A 24,771-nucleotide genomic window follows, 5' to 3' on the forward strand; every position below is an offset into this window, starting at 1 on the left:
TGTAGACCAGGCTGGTCTCGAACTCACAGAGATCCGCCTGCCTCTGCCTCCCGAGTGCTGGGATTAAAGGCATGCGCCACCACCGCCCGGCTAAAAGTTAGTGTTTTTATAATATAACTTGATAATAGAAGGTGCTTTTTAATGCTGTATAGCACTAATCAATGGCCCAGGTACTAAGACAATATAAACTCAATTGTTGTAGTTAATACGTGGATACTGAACAGACTTGCTTTGCAAATGAGCGCAGCACTTTTCAGTGTACAATTTAGCATAGTTTTAGGTTGTATAGCAACTACCACTAATGGTTTCTATACTATAAATTATGTAAGAAATAGTTACTTACAAATATAAAATAGTTTATTAAGAAAATGGTTAGCTTCTGTTATAGTTACATCAAAACTCCAGTTTTAAAATTTTTTAAAAATATTGATAAATTTGGCTTGTATGTTTTTTGTTCGTATGAGTGTTTTTATGTGCTCCATGCACATGAGGAATGTGAAAGTCAGAAGAGATATCAGATCCCCTGGAACACGACTTACAGGTGGTTGTGAGCTGTCACGTGGGTGCTGGGAACTGAATTCCACCCAGTTTCCAATTCTTGCTGTCTTGTTTCTACCTAAAAGAATAATTTGGGTTGGAATTTTTTTTTCAGTGTAATGCTTATCTAATAAGCTCAGGTCCTGGATTTAATTCCCAGCACTCCATAAAGAAGAGGGAACAATGAATCTTATTTAATCTCATAATCTTATTTTTGAATGATTAATCAAAGTGTCATACTTGGTAGGACTATATTGATGGTGGTGCTGGGAACTGAACCTAGGGTCTTGGGATACTAGATGTACACACTGTCCTGGTACCACTTCTCAGCTAGAATTGGCTGTTTTTTACTGCTAATCACCCTCCCTCCCGTTAAACATCTGTGGGTGTATGTGTATGCCTGCATTTGGGTGTTGTTCCTCAGGGACCATCAGGCATGATATTTCAGGATTTTAATATGAGATTCATTAAGTATGTGTTCATGGACTATAATTTAGAAAATAATGATTGAATGCATGAAACACCCATCATGTCTTTATTTTTAGTATTTTCCTTGTTGGATTTTTCCCATTTGTCAGAATTGGAATAAAATATTGGATTCAGGGCCTAGGATAATAAATGGATTAGTTATTCTTCCTGGTCTGGAACCTGCTATGCAGTCTAGACTAACCTCCAGTTCACAAGCATCTGCTTGTCTTGGCTTCACTCTTGCTGAACCTTAGGATCTTGTCTCTTAGATGGGGCCTTACTTGGTGTGAGCCCTATCTTCTGTTCAGACTAACTAGTGCAGTTATGGTGGTATACTCTTTAGCTTGTGGCAGAAGTTAGGTGATTGTACCACAGTAACTTTTCTCCTCCGTTTTAATTGATAGAAGGTATATATGTACAAATGTGTGTTTGTCCTGTCCTGTTTCTCTGGTGAGTCATCTAAATTCTGGTGAGTTCATGTCTAAATTGTCTTTGAGAATGTTACTGTCAAACCTTAAAGTCTCTTCATTCTTGTCTCTCTGTAGGTTTATCGAACAAATCAATGTGCTGGGGAGTTTGTGATCACATTTCCAAGAGCCTATCACAGTGGTTTCAACCAAGGTTTTAATTTTGCCGAGGCTGTTAACTTCTGCACTGTTGATTGGGTATGTATTACAAATTTGAGCTTTCTCAAATGTACAGTTTTCCTGTGGAAATGGCATGTAATGTTTTGAAAATTGTCGTGTATACTTGCTGCTCATCTGACTACTGTGCAAGTCCTTTTCCAGTCTACAATGAGATACGGTACTTTGTAACACCTTCTATGGCATTCAGACATGTATCACATTGCTTATTTTAGTTGACATTACATTTCTTTTGTAGCAAGACCCCTTTCTCTGTTTTTTAAAGTGTGTATGTTTGTTTTTCTGCACCTACACATGCACAGGCATGTACTTGGACCAGTAGAGGCCAGAGAAGGCATTATGTTTACAGACGGTTGTAACTAGTCTTGACATGGTTGCTAGGAACTGAACTTTTTTTAAATTGTACAAGTTTTAAATCAACTTTTTGTTGATAGAGCAATGGTTTTGTTTTGTTTTCCTGTGTTACCAAGCCTAACCCTGAGCTCTTTGTTACAAACCATTCTCCTACCTCAGGTTCTAGGGAACTTTTTAACTTGTATAAGACTTTCTGAAGAGCAGTCTAACAACTTAACAAGGCTGAAGTTTGTTAGAGATTACAGACTAGTAACAAATATTAGTAGAATTGGCCTAATTATCCACAATGCAAAAGTTCAATGACATGTTTATTTCAGTTCATTGCAGAGTTGAAATTTTATGTAACAAGATGTGTAATAAAATTTAGAGACTTGTAGCTTTCTGTTGTTTTGAGACAAGGTCTCTTAAAAATCTCATGTATAGTTGAGGATGGCCTAGAATTGCAGATCTTCCCGCGTCTAGCCTACGAGAGCTGGAATTTAGGCATGTGCTGCCATCTAGTGCTTCTCTTGAAAATTAGCATTAGTTCTTATTTTCCACCATAAAGGGTTTTTTTTTTAAAAAAATTATTTATTATGCACACAATATTCTGTCTGCATGTATGCCTGCAGGCCAGAAGGGGGCACCAGACCTCATTACAGATGGTTGTGAGCCACCATGTGGTTGCCGGGAATTGAACTCAGGTCCTTTGGAAGAACAGGCAATGCTCTTGACCACTGAGCCATCTCTCCAGCCCCACCCCCCCCCAATACAATTTTTGAGTATTAATTGTCCACTGAAGTAAAGGAAGCCTAGGAGTTCAGCACAGTTGTTTTAGGAAATGTACAAATATTTCCCATTAGACTCCACATTACTCACATTAACTCCTTGTCAGTACATTGTCATTTTTTTTTTCTTAGCCAGTTTTCAACTTAGTTACCCAATATGCCACATTTTTAGAGCACAAAAATAATGGGGTTTTGGGAATCTGAGTCTGGTTAGGGTTAATAAGGGGTTTTACCCAGATTGCATTATTTGGTAATATGATATATAGTAAGTCAAAAGTTTTTAGAAATTAAAAAAAAAAGTGACTATGTCCAATTTCCTCTGCTTGTGACACAGCTACCATTGGGCCGCCAGTGTGTGGAGCATTACCGCTTGCTACACCGTTATTGTGTCTTTTCCCATGATGAGATGATATGCAAAATGGCTTCCAAAGCTGAAGTACTAGATGTTGTAGTTGCATCAACTGTTCAGAAAGACATGGCTATTATGATTGAGGATGAGAGAGCTTTAAGGGAAACTGTGCGTAAATTGGTAAGGTTTTTGGAAATCCAGTTCCATGTCTCTGACTTACTAAAATTCTTGTACTTTACTATGGTTTTTAAGAAGCTTTTCCTTGCCTTTCTAATTGACATGTAGTAATATTTTGTTTTAATTTGTATTGACTGTTTCATCATGTGCTTATTTTATCTCCTGTATTATCATTTGTGTAAAGTACCTTTAAATGGCTTGTCTGATTTAATTATAAACTTATTACAATAGCGTTTCTTCCTTGCCTCTGTGTTTGTGTCTGTCTCTTTCTGTTTATCGCTCCCTTTCTTTGCTATACTAGTATCTCCTGCATCCCGGGATGGTATGTGGGCCTTGATCTTCCTGCTTCCACTTTTCAAGTGCTAGATTACAAGCTTGCCTCTTTTTGGTTTTTCGAGACAGGGTTTCTCTGTAGCTTTGGTGCCTGTCCCGGAACTAGCTCTTGTAGACCAGGCTGGCCTCGAACTCCAACTCCCAGAGATCTGCCTGCCTCTGCCTCCCGAGTGCTGGGATTAAAGGCGGGCGCCACCATCGCCCGGCTTGGCTTCTTTTTTTATTGTATTTTATTATGTGTTCTTAAGATATTTTGTATAATTCAAAGCAAAAGTCACAAGGATTTTCTCTAGAATCTCATACTTTTAAATTTTCATGGCCGCTGGACCATTTTATTTAATTTTTGTTTTTATAAAATACAGGTCTAAAGTGTTTTGGGGTTTTGTTTATTTTTGCATATGGATGTCCAGTTGTCTCTTCACAGTGTCTTAATTTTTATTTTCTCTGTTGAATTGCCTTGGTACCTTGGTTTTAAACCTATTAATCTAACCTATTGCTAATACTAAATGGTCTTTACTACTGTAATTTTCTTTTATGATTTAAATTTTATTTTTAATTACCAATATATATGTATATGTCTGTGTGTGTGGAGTTTTGTGCATGTGAGGTCAGTACCCACACAGGTTAGAACAGGTGTCCAATAGCTTGGAACTGAAGTTACAGGTGGTTCTAAGCTCAGTAACATGGGTACTGGGCCCTTTTTAAGGTTCGTACAGTTAACATTGAGCTGTCTTTCTAACCCTCTAATTTTCTAAAACCTTTGAAAAAAGTAATAACTGGTGTGAGTCTTCCAAGACAAGGTCACATAGAGCCCAGTCTGGCTAACTCTCTATGTAGTCAAGAATGACTTTGAACTTCTTTCTGATTATCCTGACTCTACTTCCCCAGTATTGGAGTTATAGGAATATGGTACCATACTCAGTTTTATTCAATGCTGAAATTAACCCCAGGGCTTGGAGTATATAAGGCAAGCACTCTACTAAGTGAGCTACAATCCTTACCTCTTTGTTCATTTGCATTTTCCTGTTACAGTTTTGATTTAATAGATTTTAAAAAATGGATTCTTTTTAATCAACCACATACACGATCATTTTCTTTTATATGCTACCGTGGTTAGAATACTGAAATGTTCTCTATTGGGAGCCCATTATGTCCCCTGATAATTTATACTTGGAGAAAGCAATACCTAGTGGATTACCGAGGTCTACATCAGTAATGGTAGCTAATGATTACCTGCAGAAGAACTGGCTAAGACCCAAATTCCAGCCTGATGTGGAATAGGAACCACCTCAAGCTAAAGAGCTGCTAACTGTTGATAGCTACTTGGGGAGGGAGAGTGATTTTAGACAATGTACCTGTGGGAGGTTGTCAATTCTCCAGTGAATGACCCCACACTCATGTACCTATGGGCAACACTTAATTGGACTTACTGAGTTACTAAACACAGACAAAAAAATGGAGATAAAACTGGGAAAAGGGCCTTCTAGAGGTCAGATGGGATGCACTATAGTTGAAATTTTTTCTTTGTGACTTTAAAATGTTTTCTCAATGGGACTTTATCTCCTGAATTACACATTTTCTAAGTTACTAAATGATATGTTCAGGTAGCTTTCTGTCTATTCCTACTACAGCCATCTTGGTTTGTTGTATTAGTTTTTCTTAAACCTTTTTTTAGTTTTAAAGTGTGTGGTGGGGTCAGAAGAGGGCATCAGACCTCCTGCAGAGCCAGAGCTGCAGGCCTTGTGAGCCAGGAGCTCTGCAGGAGCCATGTGTGTCATCTCTCCAGCTTCTCTGTTGAGGAAGATGCTAGGGATCAAATCCAGGGCTTTGTTCACTGTAGGCAAGTGCTCTATGAGTTGCATTGCCATCACCAGCTGCTTTTTATATTTTCTGTGATAGAAAGCCTATGTCTTTCTTTTGCTCTTCTCTATGTTCAAACTTCAGTAAAGTAAGTTTGGAGTAAGATAGGCTGTTAACTTCAACAGTATTAATTCAGCATTGCTTTTGTTTATGCTTAGATCAAAATGGTTAGACATGGGGCCTTACCTTACCCAAGGAGGGATTCCCACTGGACAAGTGGATGCTAGGCTATTGTTATTTTGTAATCCATTTAGTTTTAAATCGTGCTTATGGATTTTACTAAGGCTTTAAAAAATTCTGTTCATGCTTGTTTTGGTCTTTTAGATTGTATTATTCTTTCAAAGCATCTAATATAGATTTAATTTTAGGGAGTAATTGACTCAGAAAGAATGGATTTTGAACTGTTGCCAGATGATGAGCGTCAGTGTTTACAATGCAAGACAACATGCTTCATGTCTGCCATCTCCTGCTCTTGTAAACCTGGCCTGCTTGTTTGCTTACATCATGTGAAACAATTGTGTTCCTGCCCCCCTTATAAGTATAACCTGCGGTAAGTAGGAAGGATAAGTTTTTGTTATTGTTTTTTTCCTTTGGGACAACAAGGAATCGTTTATTTCTCTCTTTGTGTGTACATGTGCATATGTGTATATTGGTTCATGTGTGTGTGTGTGAGAGAGATCACATTCATGTGTGCTTGCGGAGTCAGAGAACATCTTCAGGTGTTGTCTTTGGCCTTCCACCTTGTTTAAGTTAAGTTTTCCTGGTTCTTGGCTATACGCCATTCTGGTTGACCCATTCGCTTCCAGAGAGTCTCCTGTCTGTATCTGTATCATGTAACTGTATCAACAGTGCTTTTACATGGTACCTTAGTCTGTGAAGTGACCAAGGCCATGGCAACTCTTTAGTCCATTATCCTCATGGCAGGGAACATGTTGGCCCCAGGCAGACATGGGTATTGCTTTCATGGAAAGTGCTTTATCCATTGAGCCATCTTCCCAGCCTGCGCCTAGTCTTTACTCAATGGCATCTCTAATTTAGGTCTTTGAATGTTGAGGATAAAACACCTTTCTCCACAGTCACCCGCGTCAAAGCTGTTTGTGCTCTGTGTCCAGGTATAGATACACTCTGGATGACCTCTATCCCATGATGAATGCATTGAAGCTTCGAGCAGAGTCTTACAATGAATGGTCCTTAAATGTGAATGAAGCTTTGGAAGCAAAGATCAATAAGAAGAAAAGTATGTCATGCTTTTATTTAATTGTGATTTTTACCAGCAAAGCGGACTTGGATTTTGTTGTGCCAGCTTTCAGTTATCGACAAAACAGATGACTGAAAAGAGCCTAATTCATCCGTAGCTCTGCCTGAACAGGGTTCCAGATCTTTGGCAGAGGTTTTTGACTTTTTGAGACACGGTTTATCTAACAATTCTAGCTGTCCTGGAACTCACTCTGTAGACCAGGCTGTCCTCGAATTCAAGGAAATCCGACTGCCTCTTCCAGGTGCTGGGATTAAAGGCATGTGGCACATCACCTGACCTTGGCACAGATTTTAAACGAAGAGTGGACAAAGCAGTTTGCCTCATGAGATAAATGTTGTCTAAAATATAATTATAATGTTACGTTTATGGATAGGCCTTCTCCACTCTGTTTTGTAATTAACTATAAACCTGATGATCAAAGAAAGATGACGTGTTCTTTATTTTAGGTCTGGTCAACTTCAAAGCTTTAATTGAAGAATCAGAAATGAAGAAGTTCCCAGACAACGATCTTCTGCGTCACCTGCGCTTAGTCACGCAGGATGCAGAAAAGTGTGCCTCTGTTGCCCAGCAGCTGCTTAATGGCAAAAGACAGACAAGGTATATATTTTTGATTATTTGAGATGTTAATCTATGGCATCTGAACCTAGAAACCTATTACAATTTTTCCATTCCATCCTAGATTCTGTGCTATTGGGACCTATGAGTAATAAACATGTGTTCTTATAGCTTCCTCGGGCCCTTGTCTTGTCTTTCAGGTACCGATCTGGTGGAGGAAAGTCTCAGAATCAGTTGACAGTGAATGAACTCCGACAATTTGTGACTCAGTTGTATGCTCTTCCCTGTGTCCTTAGTCAAACACCATTGCTAAAGGTAATGTTGTAAAGATGTGTGTGAGGATTTGGGGGTAAATACCATATTGTGTATACTCTATTGGCATTATTAAGTTGCCTTCTTCGTTGTTTAATTTGCATATAGAATGATAACCCACACTTCTAATCCCAGCACTTAGATCCTGAGGCAGGAGAACTGCCATCAGCAAGAAGCCAGTCTGGGCTCCATAATAAGTCCAAGGGGGCTGAAGAGATGATGGATGGTTCAGTGGTTTTGAGCTCTTGCTGTACAACTATGAGAACCAGAGGTTGGATTCTAGCCTCTGGTTAACAAATTAGGCATCCTGCACATGCCTCTACCCCAGTTCCAAGAGAGCCCTGAAACAGGATTATTGCCAAGACTGACTGTTGCCTCATTCACTCAAATTATTCCTGACATAGTGTGGCTTAGTGAAGAGGCTTCCACTGGTTGTGAATTTCAGGTTTGAAGTTTGAAAAACGTACTGAAGTCTGATTTTGATAGGATGCCTTGTACTAACTATTTGGCTTTGCTTGCTTACTTGCTTGCTTTTAGGATCTCTTGAATCGGGTAGAAGATTTCCAACAACATAGCCAGAAACTACTGTCTGAGGAAATGCCTAGTGCTGCTGAGCTACAGGACTTACTGGATGTCAGCTTTGAATTCGATGTTGAACTTCCAGAACTCGCTGAGATTCGTATTCGCTTAGAACAGGCCCGTTGGCTAGAAGAGGTGCAACAGGCTTGCCTAGACTCCAGTTCCCTTTCTTTGGATGATATGAGACGACTCATAGACTTAGGGGTGGGGCTGGCTCCGTATGCAGCAGTGGAGAAAGCTATGGCCCACCTGCAAGAACTGCTTACAGTTTCAGAGCACTGGGACGACAAAGCTAAAAGTCTTCTTAGAGCAAGGTAAAGCAAAACACATTTTAATCTCTCTCTTGGGAAGTTCGGATGACAGGTGAACTTTAAAACATAGAGCACAGAAGCCAGCATACTGTCCAACATAGCTGTCCTTGTAAATACTTGGACCAAAAGCTTATCTGTTTGGGCCTGCTTTGAAATATGGGTAAAGAAAATTAGCCAGGGTTAGTGATGCACACCTTTAATCCTAGCACTCAGGAGGCAGATTCAAGGCCAGCCTGGTATGCAGATTTATTATATATTCTCCAATAATACTGTCTTTGGGAAAAGAAAAACTTAATAAATATAGAACTGTTCAAACTTACAGTTAATAAATAAAATCCGGAGTCATGAAGGACAAATGTCTGAGAGTTTTATTCTGTGCAGTGATAATGCAGAGTATTTTTAGTAGAAATAACTATTTTTGCGCTTGCTGGGTAAGTCAGGATGTTTAATCCGTATAGTTTTTAGGTTGAGATGTGTTAGCCAGAGGTGAAAATGAAGTTATTCCTTAGTCTCGTTTTCTATATAGCAAGCAAATCTTTACTGTTTAGTGGGCAGCATAAGCATTAAAACATCTAGGTTACATACAGATGATGCATTCTTAAAATAATGGTCATTGAGCAAAGGATGTAAATTTTTTTGTATTGTGCTTTGTGTTAATGATTTAGAGATTTTCTTAGTTCATCTGATTCTTGACATCTAGCATAACACAGAATAAATTGCTAATTGTGTATTACTTTATGCAGTAGAACTTTGTTATCATAAAATCGGGAATAGGTAGAAATAAAATGGTTTTGGAATCTGGAACTGAGGAGATGATTCAGCTGTTAAAAGTGCCTTCTGCTTTGTCATCTCACACAAGCTTCATCTGCTTGACACTCCAGCTCTGCAGGCACGCTTTCATGCACACACTTAGACACACACATAAAATAAAATGATGACAATCTTACTTGCTCTTCAATCTTAATCATTTCAAATGAGTTTACTTGATATGTAGTGGTCAGTACCCTTAATAAAGATTTTTTTTTAAACCATGATGAATTTGTTTAGAAATTATTTTCCTAGTCTTTTGGAAACTCTAAGAAAAATGCAGTTCTGATTCTTTGTGTTTTGCTTTTATAGACCACGGCATTCTTTGAGTAGCCTTGCTACAGCAGTAAAGGAGATTGAGGAGATCCCTGCCTATCTGCCCAATGGTGCAGTCTTAAAAGATTCAGTGCAGAGAGCCAGAGACTGGCTTCAAGATGTAGATGCATTGCAGGTTGGTTAAAAATAAGAAGAAAAATGTCCTCAATATAAGTGCAATTAGCTGCGGGTTTTTCCCCCTACCTGGACAGAAGTAGGAAAGAAGCTTTTCAAGTAGTAGTTTTCAGCAGCCCTTGTTTCCTTCAGTGTTTGACAGCAGAGGGGATAAGCAGGTGGATGTGGAGCAGGTTACAGCCCTCTGGTAACTGAACTGTTAGCTTACAAGTGTTAAATCTCTAGCCTGGCTCTGAGACCCTTGACCCTGAAAATATGACAGCTCTCAAGCATGTAATGACTATGCGTACAGGTTTTTTAGATATTTTTCATATGTATGATTGTTTTGCCTGTATGTGTATCTGTGCACCATATGTATGCCTGAGGAGTTCAGAAGAAGGTGTTGAATCCCCTGGAACTTATAGGTAGCTGTAAAATGGCTTCACTGTGGGTGCTGAGAATCAGACCTGAGTCCTCAGGAAGAACAGCTGGTGCTGTTGACCTCTTTCCAGCCCAGTTCTATAAAACATCTTTTATTCCTTGACAGTTTCCCTAATTTCCTTCTACCACTCCTTGGATAGCCTCCAGTGGGTTCCTCTCCCCTTTTCATGGTCTCCCTTTTTTTTTTTTAGCCCATGGACCTATCCTTGACATAGGAGTCAGAATCTCTGGGATGGGGACCAGGAAACTGTATAAATAAATTTCCCAGATGATTTCTTGTTTTGCTCTTGAAGACAGGGATTTTCTGTAATAGCTTTGACTATCCTAGACCAGGTTGACCTTGAACTCAGAGACCCTCCTGCCTCTGCCTCCTGAGTGCTTGGATTAAAGGCATGTGCCACCATCACAATGACTCTTTTATGTGCTGAAGTTTTAAGAAATATTGAACTTTCCAACTTTCTAATTGTTTTCTGAATAATTTATACTGAATTATTTTAGTAATTCAGTACTGACCAAGTGAATTGGGGTAATGCTGTTTATCTTTCTTAAAATGCAAGTCAAAAGTCTTAAGTTTGTTCAAATTTATTTCTGATGAAGTAAATTTCTTTGCTACTGTTCATAAGGACCAGTGTCGTACATGAATTTATCAATGGGTGTAAATAGAAATTTATATGTGGGTAAGAATAACCAGGCAAGAGGAATAATTATCTCACAATTTTTTTATCCATTGGAGCCTAGCATTAACTAAATTTGTGGGCTGTTTGTTAAATGAAAAGCCAATGTTCCTCTCCCCCCCTTGGTGAATTTAATATGTTGAAATCATGGGTCATTGTTCTTGTTCTTTGACTATTTTGCATAGAAATATTCTTTTCTTAATTTATTAGGCAGGAGGACGTGTGCCAGTGTTAGAAACACTCATCGAACTTGTTGCAAGAGGCCGATCTATCCCAGTACATCTGAATTCTTTACCAAGATTGGAGTTACTAGTAGCCGAGGTTCAGGCTTGGAAAGAATGTGCTTCTAAAACATTCTTGACTGAGAATTCTCCATATTCTTTGTTAGAGGTAAGTTTGCAACCATCTCTAATTTGAATACTCTCTATAGCATGCAAAAGTAACCTTGTTGGTAGGTGGAATTTTATATCCTACCCGGGCCCGCAGCCATTCGGTACCAAATAAATACACATAGGCTTATATTAAGTACAAACTGTTTGGCCTCTTAACTCAGACTTTATTAACTAGTTCTTACTACTTAAATTAACCCGTAATTCTTGTCTATGTTTAACCACGTGTCTTGGTACCTTTTCTCAATGAGGCATTTCATCTGTGGCTTCCTCTGTGACTGACTGGTGACTACAGACAAAGTCCTTCTTCCCAGTATTCTCTTAGTCTGGTCACCCCACCTATACTTCCTGTGTGGCTAATGGCCAATCAGCGTTTCATTAAACCAAAACGAGTGACATCTTTACAGTTTAAAAGAGCATTCTCTCACAGCACTCATGGGTGGCTCTATCTACTGTGGCTTGTTCTTAGCAACCTTAAATATTTCTGGCTACATGTAGGATACACAGTCCATTGATGTTTAGAGAAGAACATGTTTCCATTAGGTTTTGTTTCGTGTACAATGGAGTCTTACTCTGGTACCAGGTGGTCTTGGAATTGTGGCAGTCTTCTGCTTTTTCTCTCCTGTTTAGGGACTACAGATGTGTACATCATACCTGGCTGAGTAAAGGTTTCTATTTATGGTCAAATTAGACTCTACATCTGACTAACTTATTACCTTCATTTTACCTATTTTTATTTTATGCGTATGGATATTTCCCTACATGTGTGTCTGTGCACCATGTGTGTACAGTGCATATGGATGGCAGAAGATGAAGTCTGTTTCCATGCAACTGCTATGAACTGGGTGGGTACTGGGAATTGGATCCCAGTCCTCTCAAAAAGCAGCCAGTGTTCTTAATCACTGAGCCATCTGCATTTTAGTAAACGCAATAAATGACCTTACTGGTGAAGTAGTGCTGCACACCTTTCATCCCAGCACTCGGGAGGCAGAAGCAGGCGGATCTCTGTGAGTTTGAGGCCAGCCTGATCTTCAGAGCAAGTTCCAGAGAAACCCTGTCTTGAAAAACAAACAAACAAAAATGACCTCACCAGCTTTTCATAAAAAGTGGTTAAGCTGCATTTTTTTATATTTCTTGTAAGCTGATCTTTATGCTTTATCATTGTAATCTGTTAGCACATATCACTTTTACTTACTTAATTAAATCTGTAACAAAGTTCCATTTTTTTTTTTCAGGCATGCTTCTCCCCCCCCCCTTTTTTCTTTAATCATATCTCTCTTTTTTTTTATCATTTCTTTGTGTGTGTACACTCGTGCACATATGTGCACATGAGTAGAGTTTTCAGACTTAGGCAGCACATTTCAAAGAAAATGATAGATAATAAAAAATGTTCATATAGCCTACTATTTAAAGTCTGTTAACGTACCTAATCTGAAATTTGTTTGAACAATGGTTGTGTTTTCTCTCACATTAGGTGCTTTGTCCTCGTTGTGATATTGGCCTTTTGGGGTTGAAAAGGAAACAGAGAAAATTGAAGGAGCCTTTACCAACTGGGAAGAAGAAAAGCACCAAATTAGAGAGTCTGAGTGACCTGGAGAGGGCCTTAACTGAAAGCAAAGAGACTGCTTCAGCTGTACGTAGTAGAATGTCTTTTTCTGGTTTGTTTTTAGGGAGGATCGCTTATTACCCTTTCAGGTACTATGGGGAATAGTAGCATGTTTAGTGGGATAACTTGAAAAGTGCTTGACTTTGTCAACATGTCTTTTAAAATTGTCAAGTTTAAAGATAGCTGTTATGGCTAGGCTGTGGTGGCACATACCTTTAATCCCAGCCTCTACAGAATGAGTTACAGGACAGCCAGGGCTACACAGAGAAATCCTGTCTTGGAAAACAAAAACACTGTTTCAGTGGGGGTGCTTGAGCACCCCCACATACGCACGCACACACGTGCCTAGCCCCATTGTAGTTCAGGCTGAATTGAAGCTCATGCTAGACTCAAACTCAGTCTCCCGAGTGCCATGCTTTCATTCTTGAGCTACCACACCTGGCTCTAGACTTTTCTGTTATGTACCTTCCTAGAAGGCCACCCAATCTAAGGGAATGAAACCTAGTAGAGAAGGTCAGAAGTGGGCATACAGAAAATATCAGCACCAGTCTTTTCATAGAAGCAAATTTTCAGGCCATAAATGTACAAGTCAGACTTTTAAGATGTGATGTAGGTTAGGTGATTGTTGACACTGTGTGCAAGGCGCCTCTCATTTGTAGTGTTTGCAAATGTTGGCAGTGGAATGTGCCTTAGCTTGAGACAGAGCTTGCTCTGGATTTGAGTGGAGATAATCTACTTTGGAGTGCATCTAATGAACTTAGAGTTGTAGAAGATAGTTCTCTGTGACCAAATCCTTGATGGCTAACTCCTTTTCAGATGGCAACTCTTGGGGAAGCTCGCCTAAGAGAGATGGAAGCTTTGCAGTCTCTCAGATTTGCCAATGAAGGGAAATTACTGTCACCTGTCCAAGATGTAGAGATGAAAGTCTGCCTGTGTCAGAAGACTCCAGCTACTCCCATGATCCAGTGTGAACTCTGCCGCGATGCTTTCCACACTAGTTGTGTGGCAGTACCTAATATTTCACAAAGCCCCCGAATCTGGCTTTGTCCTCATTGTCGGAGGTCAGAGAAGCCTCCATTAGAGAAAATTCTGCCCCTGCTGGCCTCCCTGCAGCGTATTCGAGTTCGTCTTCCTGAGGGGGATGCACTTCGCTACATGATTGAAAGAACCGTGAACTGGCAACATAGAGCCCAGCAACTGCTTTCTTCAGGGAATCTAAAACTTGTGCAAGACCAAGACTTGTGCTCTGGACTGTTGTTTAGCAGATGGCAGGCCTCAGCAGGACAGGCACCAGAGACAAACAAGGTGAGCCTGGGTTTTGTGGGGTGTTGACATCTGCATAGCTCTGTTATTCTGTCTGATGTTGTTGTTCCTGAGACCATCTCTCTTCCTGTCACTAGCAATATGGCACTTTCCTGTTAGGGTCATTTACCTCTGCTCTGTCATTTTAGTTTTCTCTATCCCTAATTGTCAGGAGTTTTTGTTTGCCTTTAAAATTATCATTAATTATCATTGTGTGTGCTCGTGCACATGCATGATTTAAGGGCCTGAGTATGAACGTCAAAAGGCTGTTTTTTATGGAACAGTTCTGTCTTTATACGGGCTGAGATCTGGTCATCAGGCTTGTGCCGTAAGCCATCTCACTGGCCCTACTTTTTGTTTTTGAGATGAGATCTCCCCTAACCCAGACTGGTCATGAAGTCACTGTGTCTGGGGATGATGCTGAACTTCCATCCTCCTGCCTCTTATTTCCTGAGTGCTGACGTTATAGGCATGGGAGACTATTTGGTTCTGGGGATTGAAACGAGGGCAAACACTTGACCAAACGAGCTGTATCTCCACTGTCAGGAGTCTTTCTTAGACATTCTGTTTCTGTTGTGCACATATGTACCTTATAATTTTTCTGCTTTATTATGCTAACCTGTATGCCTGTTTGATTTATGCATATAGTTTTTTTTAATTTTATTTATTTTTTTTAATATTTATTTATCTATTATGTATACAATATTCTGTCTGTGTGTATGTCTGTATGCCAGAAGAGGGCACCAAACCTCATTACAGATGGTTGTGAGCCACCTTGTGGTTACTGGGAATTGAACTCAGGACCTTTGGAAGAGCAGGCAATGCTCTTAACCCCTGAGCCATCTCTCCAACCCCCTATGCATATAGTTTTATTTTATAATTTTGCTTGATTGAAATTTCATATAAGTCACTGTGCAAAAAGAGAAACCACCACTTGCTTTATCCTTTTATCCTTTTTAGCCTTTAAGGAAGAATAGTATTTCAAGGGTTCAGATGCATTTGCCCTTTTATTTGTGTGTGTACACCTCTGGGCAACTTCCTTAGGAGCTGTCTATCTTTTCTTTTTCTTTTTTTTTTTTTTTTGAGATAAGGTTTCTCACCAAGACTCACCGGTTAAGCTAGCTTGCCCAGCCAGTGGGCTCCAAGGATCTGCTTGTCCCCCTACTTACTCCATGGTGCTGGGATTGATGATTAGTTCATGCTGCCGTGCCTAGTGTATTGTTTTGTCTGTTTGCTTGCTTTAGTATGGGTGCTGGAGAGAAACTCGTTCTCACTTAGGACAAACACTTTACAAACTGAGCTCTTTCCCAAAGTTCCTATTCATGATTTTATCAAAAGGTAGATTCTTCAGGCCATCATTGCAGTGGTGGTCAGTTTCTTGTTGTCTCCTGTAGTGGGTTGCAGGAAAAGAGTGTGAAGGTCAAGGAAAGTGCAGCTAGAATGGCAAGAGTCAATCTTTACATTTAAAAAGGTTGAGCCTCTACAGAATGAGTTACAGGACAGCCAGGGCTACACAGAGAAACCCTGTCTTGGAAAACAAAAACGCTGTTTCAGTGGGGGTGCTTGAGCACCCCCACATACGCACGCACACACATGCCTATCCCCTTTAATCCCAGTACTTGGGAGGCAAAGGCAGGTGGATCTCTGTGAGTTTGAGGCCAGCCTGGTCTACAAGAACTGGTTCCAGGTCAGGCTCCAAAGCTACAGAGAAACCCTGTCTTGGAAAACAAAACAAAAAAATAAAAATAAAAAGATTGTTTTGTTTTTAGATTTGTTATTTATGTGTATGTGTGTTTTACCTGCATGTATGTTGTATACTATGCATGTGCCTGGTGCCGGCAGAGGTTTGAAGAGGGCACTGGATCCCCTGGAATTGGAGTTACACTATGTAGGTGTTGGAAATTGAACCTAGGTCCTCTGCAAGAACAAGTGATCTTGACTGCTGAGCCAATTCTACAGCCCCTTTAAAATTGATCTTATAATTACATGTGTTTGTATGCTCACACACAGGAATCATTCTCTTCCCTTGTCCTGTGAGCCCTTGTCTTTGAACTTAGGTCATTTGTCATAGTGGCAAGCACCTCACCTGCTGAATCATTTTTCTGGCCACCTGTCACAATATATTTCTGTAACAAAGATATTTACAAACTGAACACAGCAGCACTTAACTGTACCCTTTGCTATTCAGAAGGCTGAGGCACGTAGAATTACTTGAGCACTGGAGTTTTAGACCAGGTTGGACAATGTAGAGGCACTCCCATCTCTCTAAACAGCTGAAGGCTAGATACAGCCTGGTGTGTTTGCCTGGGGCTTAATCCCCAGCACCATAAAGAAAAGGGAAAGAGGAGCGAGTCACAATTCTTGTGCTTGGTTGATCTCAGATGCAGGAGTTGAGTGCTTAGCAGAGCACAGGTGAGGACTAAAAATGGCCTGTCTTTGTTTCTGCAAGTGATTAAATATTTGTTGCTGTTTGGATAGCCAACAGCAGAATGAATCACTTGTATTTCCAAGGCTGTACTGAGAATTTAACTTTATTAAGGGAAAGGACACAATTATTGCTTGTCTTTTTGAGACAGGGTTTCATAGAGCCATGGATGTTCTCAAACTTCTGGTCCTCCTGCTGTTACCTCCCAAGCGCTGGGATTACGGGTGTATGCCACTGTGCCTCTCTGTTGTGTGCCCTTTGAGTAAAAAGAGTTACAGAAACATTTGAAAGGTGGTGTGATCTGTTCTGTCAAGAGAAAATGGTTTCTTTCCCCAATGTTTTTACCTCTCTGAGATCAGTCTGAGTAAAAATTGGGAAGTTGAATGGCTTTGTTTCTGGGAGGGTTGGTTTGGCCTGTTTTTGGATGCCAGAGGAGACTTGTTGAAATTATTCTAGAAGCTCCTTTCATTGGACTGGTCAGTGTTTTTTAATTTGCAAAAGCCTTGTAATAAGGTATTTCTCTTCTATTAGGTGTCTCAATCTCCTGGTACAGCATCCTTTTCCTTGCCCGATGACTGGGACAACAGAAGCTCATATTTACATTCTCCCTTCTCTGCTGGACAGAGTTGTGTCCCCCTCCATGGTTTGTATTTTATTTTATACTATTCGTAGATAGTAATAGGCCACCTTGCCTAGGGTTTAGTAGTAGATAATCTGGTATCCTATAGAACTCTGTATCCTTTTTAGGTATGATGTTGTATATGTATAGTACCCACATTCAGGAGGCTGAGAGGCAGGAGAATTAAGAATTCAGGGCCTTCTGGACTACATAGCAAGGCTCTATTTCAAAAACAACAAATAAACAAAAAACCAAATAGCTGTATTACTTTGCATTTTCTAAATAATGAAGTGATGGATCATATTTGAAGATTTTTAAATGCAAAGGATACAGAAATGCATCCTCTATTTCTTTGAGGAATAAGAGTTAATCCTATACCAGCTAACACCAAGCACCATGTATTTAGGTCAGATGCTAAGTCATGGACTTGTTTTAGACTTTCAGAGGATAATAGAGATAATCCGTATTTGAAACCTACCTCCTTTTTCTCTCTTTTTTTTTCCCTACTTCAGGCAAGGTCTTGTTTAGCTAAGGGTGGCCTCAAATTCAGTGTTTAGTAGAAAAAGATCTCCCCCCTTTTTTAATGTGTGTAGGTGTTTTGCCTGCCTATATCTCTGTACCATGTGCATGCAGTGCTTATAGAAAGGTCATCAGATCCCTGGGACTGTGATTACAGACATCTGTGAGCCACCATGTGGGTGCTGGGAAGTTAGTCCAGGTTCCCTGGAAGTGCAGTCTGAGCCATCTTTCCAACCCCAGACAATGATCTTGAACTCATGGTCCAGATTCTGTCTGACAAGTTCTGAGATTACAGATGTGTGCTATCACACCTGGCTTTTTCCTTCCCCTTTTCTCTCCTTCCTCCTCTCCCCCCCTCCTCCTCCTCCGTGTGTGTGTGTGTGTGTGTGTGTGTGTGTGTGTGTGTGTGTGTGTGTGTGTGTGTGTGTTTGAGATGGCAGTTTCATTAACCTAAGTTGGCCACAGACCCCCTATGTAGGTGAGGATGAACTTGAACTCCTGATCCTCCTACTTCCAGTTCTTAAGTGCTAGGATTGTCAACATACATGGTCTTCCCAAAGGAAGACTGCCTAAAGTGTTAAACTGGAATCATGATCCTTAGTCATCCTTATCTCAGTATGTTTTTTGAGACAGGGTTTCATTCACTGTGTAGTTCTAACTGTCCTGGGAACTCGCTTTGTAGAACTGGCAGTCCTGGAACTCACAGAGATCTGCCTGTCTCTGTCTCCCAAATGCTGGGATTAAAGGCAGGTGCCACCACCGCATGGCAGGCCAGCAGTTTTTGTGACAGTGAGATCTATCATGGTAGAAGAAGTGATTTCTTTTGTGTTAGCAGTAGGTGAAGAGTGAATTCTGATGAAGTGTGGGTATTTGCCCTGGAACCAAAGTCTTATGGAATCTACATTGTGGTGTCTTAGAAATTTGATTGCTGTGAAGAGATATACCATGACCACAGCAACTCTTATAAAGGAAAAACATTTAATTGGCTTACAATTCAGAGGTTTAGTCTATTAAGATCATGTCATGATATGGTGATGTCCAGGCAGACATGGTGCTGGCGAAGGAACTGAGGATCCTACTACATCTTAACTGCTGGCAGGAGGAAGTGAACTGAGACACTGGCGTGGCTTGAGCACATGTGAGACCTCAAAGCTTGTCCCTACAGTGACACAGTTCCTCCAACAAAACCGTACTTAACTCCAACAAGCCACATCTCCTAGTGCTGCTCCTTATGAGCTTATGGGGGCCAGTTACATTCAAAGTACCACATATGGTTTAGACACATTATATAAACCTAACAAACTGAATGGGGACAGTCTTGTATATCCGACACGCTTACATGTGCATGTACTAAATTTCTCTGTTCCCATTCTGATTGGGTCTTCAACAGGTATGAGTCCAGAAGTGAATGAATTATTGATGGAAGCCCAGTTGCTCCAGGTATCCCTTCCTGAAATTCAGGAGCTTTATCAGACTTTACTTACAAAGTCAAGCTCTGCTCAACAAACAGACCGAAGCTCACCAGTTAGAGCCAGTAGTGACAAGGTGAGTGGCAGCTGCTGGGAAGCACATCTGCAGCATTTGCACGTAGTGCCGCTTCCCTCTGACTGGGTGAAAGAGATGGCTCTGTCTTTGAGCCACAAGAGCTTGCAAAATGTACCTCACAACTCCATGGAACAGACACTGAAGCCATTTGCAGCAGTCATGGCTTAGATTTTTTTATGTCTGGGCTTTTTCTTTCTTTCTTTTTAGGGACCTGTTCTCATCACTCTGTTGAGGTAACAGTGAGAAGTAGATTATTTTGCACTATAAAAGCAATGTGATCAAGATGGAATTTGTAGTTGAAATGGCCTTTGTTAGTAAAGATTTTAAAGATGCTAGATAACAAATGTTTTCTCCACTTCTCCAAACCAGGATGTAGAGGCTGAGGGTGCTTATTTATCCTTGATACCGAAAGACACTGTGTAATGTCCTATTCCCCCACACTCCCCCATCCCTTTTATGTGTATTTTTGTATGATGTGTGCTTATGTGTACATGTTTTTGTGTGCATATGTATATGTGTGCTTGTGCATGTGGATCCTGAAGTTGATGTCTAGAATCGTTGATTGCTCTTTGCCTGATTCATTGAGATAGGATTGTTTAATTGGACAAAGAGCTTGCAGATAGGCTAATCTTGTTAGCCAGCTTCCATGACTGAAACCACAGACAAGCCACCACAGCCGTTGAATATTGACATGGATTTGGGGGCTCCCTCTGGTCCTCTTGCTTTCATGGCAGGAACATGTTAACTGCTGCAACATCTCCCCAGCCCCTGTAATGTCCTCTGTTAAGGAACTTCAGCTCCCTTGTATCTCTGTAAGCCCTGTCACACAAAAAGGCCCTGAGAATATAATCAGGATAAAAATATGAACTAGGATGTCTGAAACCTCAATGAAAAAGACCCTTGTGAGAGGTACTTGGAAGACTGATTACAGAGCAGTTAATCATTTTACTGCTGAAAGGGCTGGAGTGAATGTCCTTCACAAACACTTGATAGAATAGCCGGTCACTCACTTAAGGTGAGAAGAAGGGTGTGTGTATATCTTTGCTCTCCTGGTGCTAGTGGGCTACTCTGAAGGTCAGTCATGTCATTAATCATTAACAGCCTTCCCCAGTGCTCCCCCAGGTCACAAACAGCGGGGAAGGATCCTGGTAGTTAAGCTGTTATTCTTGAGGACTAGGAGTGGGGAGATGGTAGTAGTGGTTAAGATGGAACACACTAAGGGGTCATTTGGTTTCTCGTTCGCATATTTTCTTTTGTTGCATCAGTTTTAGTAATGGGCAGACTGAAGGCTAAAGTTGAATTTGCCATCTCCCACCCAGAATGATTGCCTTCGAGGAAAGCGAGATGGAATCAACAGTCTGGAGAGAAAACTGAAGAGGCGCCCCGAAAGAGAAGGCCTTTCCAGTGAACGGTGGGATCGGATTAAAAAAATGCGGACACCCCAAAAGAAGAAAATAAAATTGAGTCACCCCAAGGACATGAACAATTTCAGATTAGAAAGAGAGCGTAGCTATGACTTAGTCCGTAATGCTGAAACGCATTCCCTGCCCTCAGACACGTCCTACTCGGAGCAGGAGGACTCTGAGGATGAAGATGCCGTCTGTCCCGCTCTGAACTGCCTGCAGCCAGAAGGCGATGAGGTCAGTGAGGTTTGGGCCATAGAGGACGCTTCCCCTTAACTCAGAAACCCTGTAAGCTAGACCTCATCTCCTCGGGGCTCTCTCCTCTGCTTGTCTGCTTTGAGCTGATCTGAATGGATTGCTCAGTTCCCCTACTGATATCTCTGCTTTTAACCAGCGGTCCTGGGTCTCCTCCCTTTTCTTGAAGAAACTCTGGTTCTTCCCTTTTTTCCTTCTCTTGCTCCTCCAGCTTTCGCCACCCGGCGCCCGGAAGGTGGGAGGGATGCTGATGGAGTGCCCTTGTGCTTACGGTCCCAGGGCAGCGGCAGCGCTGTCTACCCTAAAGCAGGCACAACTTGAAGAGTGACTCTGCCTCGGTTGCTTTGGCGGTGGGACAGCTAGACTCCTGTGGTTAGCTGTTGTGCCAGAGGCCCCAGTGCTGAGACAGTGGCCATTAGTGGCACACGGCCTGAATATCTTGAGGCTGGCCTGCCCAATTTTGAATGGCATTTTTTTTCCTCTGAACACCCCATCTTCCTGCTCTTTGTAACCAGGTGGACTGGGTCCAGTGTGATGGCAGCTGCAATCAGTGGTTTCATCAGGTCTGTGTTGGTGTCTCTCCAGAGATGGCAGAGAAGGAAGACTACATCTGTGTGCGCTGCACTGCAAAGGACGCACCAAGCCGAAAGTAAAAACAAAACATACTTCATATAATTCAGGACTCCAACAAAGAAGATTTCCTCAATCTCAGCAAAGCTACAGGACTGGGGTCAAGCCAGCCTGTACACGGTGCTATTTCTATTCCTTGCGGGATCATTTTTTCCAGAACTCTTTAAAAAAAAGAAAAAAAACAACTAAAAAAATTTTTGACACTTTTTGTATTTTTTTCCTTAAGAGCTGTTTGTGGTTGTCGAATTAAACTGCTGACTGTTTTTGCAGGGGTTGCCGATTTCGAAGGTGTTGGAGTTTGCACCTTTTGTGTACAGCATTACCATTATACTTTTGCCTGGGATATACCGGCTTAAGAGCTCAACTCAGTTTCAGGGCCCAGCATGGGCACCAGAATTCCAGTAACCCTCACTGAGCGACTGTTCTCCTTACTCTGTTACCACATTGGGGGCTTTTTAAGTTTTTCACTTTGGGGGTTTTTGTTCTTTTCTTTCTCTACTTCTTTTTCTTTCTGATAGGTTAGGTTTATTTATCTGAGCAATAACTTCTATGTTGGTTTCAGTGGCTGGAATTAAAACAAAACAAACTTCTCAAAAGTGTGTTGGTGCTTTAGCATTTGGTTAATGTACAGAACGCAATGTCTAGTTTCTAGTGTCACTGATGACCTAGTGATGTTGAAAGAGACTGCGCTGTAAGTAATCGCCATGGCTGTATTCTGGCTTTGTCCCTGCCCATTCTCCCTCCCCCCCCCCTTTTTTTTTTAGATTGTATCAAATGTTGCAGTTTATATTGTGGAAAAATAAATCCTTGGTCCTATTGTAACACTAGACTGCAGCTTCTTCTGCCCCTCTACCTTGTGGTCCTATGGAACCAGAAGGGGTTGCTTGCTTGTGCTTCTCCCCAGGCAGGCTACAATAGGAGTCTGTTTTCCTTCAAACTTGCAGAGACTGTCTTTGTAGCCTGATTCTTTAGGTAAGCCCTTGCCTTCATGCTCCACTAATAAAGAACCCCTGTCTTTAAAGACCAGAGCCAGTCCTTCAAGCCATGCTTTTTATAAATAAGCTCTTAGAATGTTGGAGTTGTTCCCACATCAGTCCAGACTTGAAATAAGTCCTTATGAAATGTTTTTTATCATTTGGCTTGTCAGGGAAATTTGGTCGAGAGTTAAGATCCTGGGATTCATCATCTTAGAGAGTTGGTTTTATTGTATCAGTTGAAGGGAAACTTGGGACTACCAGTCCTGCCTGCCTGGGCTTCCTCTCCCAATTCTGCAGGCAGCCATGCCCATAGCGGTATTCCTTCATTCTGCAGAGGGACAGGGTTCCTGGTGAGCAGAACAGCAGGCTCGTGCTCACTTTTCCTGAGTTGTCGCAGACGCTTGCTTTCCTCACTGTCGATAGCCATAAGCCTGATGGTGGGTAGAGCTAGTAGATCTTTATAAAACATCAAGAAAGTTTGTGATGGAGTAGAGATTTATACTATCCCCTTTATGCAATCCAGATGATTTAATCTGTTTAAGAATAATTCCTAGTGGTCTGCAGTGTCCTGCAGTTGGTTGCTGTGGCGTCTCTTGTCCGGGGATGAACGTAAGCTTTGAAGGGGACACTATGGAGACCAGGGGTACAGCTCGGTGGTAGAGCGCTTGCCTAGTATAAGCAAGACCCCTGATCTCATATCCTGCACTACCAATAAAGAACTGCTGTTAAAACAAGTCTGCCTTGATGGCCTTTCAGCCTTAGTATGAGCCTCCTCCCTCCAGGTCTTAACAGTTGTTTGGTTTGCTCATTGGAGGTAAGAGTGTCATGTGACCCAGGCTAGTTATGTAGTCAAGGATCACACTGAACTTACTGTTGTCAGGCCTCTACCCCTGAATTCTGGGGTTGTAGGTGCGCACCACTATGCCTAGTTTATGTGATGCCAGGGATCAAACTGAGGGCCTTGTGCATGCCAGGCAGTCACTCTGCCACATGAGCGCTCTCTGCACCCCTCACCAGCTTTTCATGTGGGCCTTATGCACCCATGAAATGGTGCTGAGATAGTCTCTGAGATAGCTACTACTTTGTTGATGGGAGACAACAGCAGTCTCCTCCCACAGTGGGAATCATGTTTTTTTCTCTTTTCTTTTTTTTAGTGTGTCAAATCGATACCACAACAGAAGTGTCAACTGCACAAAATTATACTATGAGTCAGAATCAAATGACACCTAGGATTTCTTCAGGTGTATTTATTTATGCTACCTTGTACAGTATCTAACACTGCAGATGTTAGAGCCATTCAGCTTCCAACTTAGGCCACCTGTTATCCTGACTACAAACTAAAGCTTTATTAAAAAATACATTTCATTATGTGTTAGCTTTGAAGCTTGCTGATACCTTAGCAGGGGTTCTCAACCTGTGGGTCAAGACCCCTTTGGCAACTCTATCTCCAAAAGTGTTTACATTACAACTCTTAACAATACCAAGATTACAGTTTTAAGTAGTAAAGAAAGTAATTTTTTGACTGGGGGTCACTACAACATGAGGGTCACAGCACTAGGAAGGGTGAAAACCACTGCTTTAGAGGAACATTGGATATAAGATTAAAATGGCAGCTGACACATGAGTTTCCATCTTAGTGGCCCTGCAGTCCTTGGACTTAGAGAAGAGGACTGGAGTTAGAGCCTTAGTCAGGAGGGGGGCAAATAGCGAGATTGGAGAACTCTGCAGCAAAGGCTGGGACAGAACACTCCACGTCACTTGAGTGGCTGTTACGGAAGGCCTTTTGTGGAGCATAAAGAGCCTGTTTTCTATATATAAAGCTGTAGCTAGAGAAAGCATAATTTGACCTCGTTGTCAAGAGGCTCACTTGGGGCTTGGGAGAGTGAAGTGCTACTTCAGTGGTGGACACTAATACAAACGTGCTTCATTCTGTCAGAGAGAAGAGAGAGAGATCTTCTGATCTGATTTGGTAGAAGTGGCGAAGATGCTCCTAGTTTGCCCACCATTAAAAGCAGTGTTGTAAGCTGGTGTAGTGGCACACACTTGTAATCTCAGCACCTAGGATGCCGGGTCAGGAGGATTGTGAGTTTGAAGCTATCCTGGGTTAGTAAGACTGCCTCCAGAAGCCAAAGCAGTGAGTCATGGCTTTGGGTGTCGGTGTGTAATCGATTAGCTGGAGGACAGTAGGTGCTTCCTTGGCAGTGGTTGAAGTTGGGCTTCTCTCAGCAGGGCTGTACTCCAGATGT

The 24,771-nt window shown here is 41.4% G+C and overlaps 1 protein-coding gene across 1 annotated transcript in view; it reads left to right on the forward strand.

The window, feature by feature from the left end:
• The window catches only part of Kdm5b (lysine demethylase 5B), a 65,163-nt gene extending 42,797 nt beyond the window's left edge, over positions 1-22,366 (forward strand). Inside the window, exons 13-27 of the mRNA XM_005348383.2 lie at positions 1,551-1,670; positions 3,105-3,299; positions 5,858-6,039; positions 6,602-6,726; positions 7,194-7,344; positions 7,503-7,617; positions 8,152-8,507; positions 9,624-9,762; positions 11,066-11,245; positions 12,719-12,877; positions 13,667-14,155; positions 17,109-17,220; positions 19,106-19,260; positions 20,580-20,900; positions 21,434-22,366. Of these exons, the coding sequence (XP_005348440.1) occupies positions 1,551-1,670; positions 3,105-3,299; positions 5,858-6,039; positions 6,602-6,726; positions 7,194-7,344; positions 7,503-7,617; positions 8,152-8,507; positions 9,624-9,762; positions 11,066-11,245; positions 12,719-12,877; positions 13,667-14,155; positions 17,109-17,220; positions 19,106-19,260; positions 20,580-20,900; positions 21,434-21,571 (2,937 nt within the window). The 3' untranslated portion in view covers positions 21,572-22,366. The remainder of the gene's footprint in view (positions 1-1,550; positions 1,671-3,104; positions 3,300-5,857; positions 6,040-6,601; positions 6,727-7,193; positions 7,345-7,502; positions 7,618-8,151; positions 8,508-9,623; positions 9,763-11,065; positions 11,246-12,718; positions 12,878-13,666; positions 14,156-17,108; positions 17,221-19,105; positions 19,261-20,579; positions 20,901-21,433) is intronic.
• The last annotated feature ends 2,405 nt before the right edge of the window (positions 22,367-24,771 follow it).

This window comes from Microtus ochrogaster, chromosome 6 (genome assembly GCF_000317375.1).
Source record: "Microtus ochrogaster isolate Prairie Vole_2 chromosome 6, MicOch1.0, whole genome shotgun sequence".
NCBI lineage: Eukaryota > Metazoa > Chordata > Mammalia > Rodentia > Cricetidae > Microtus > Microtus ochrogaster.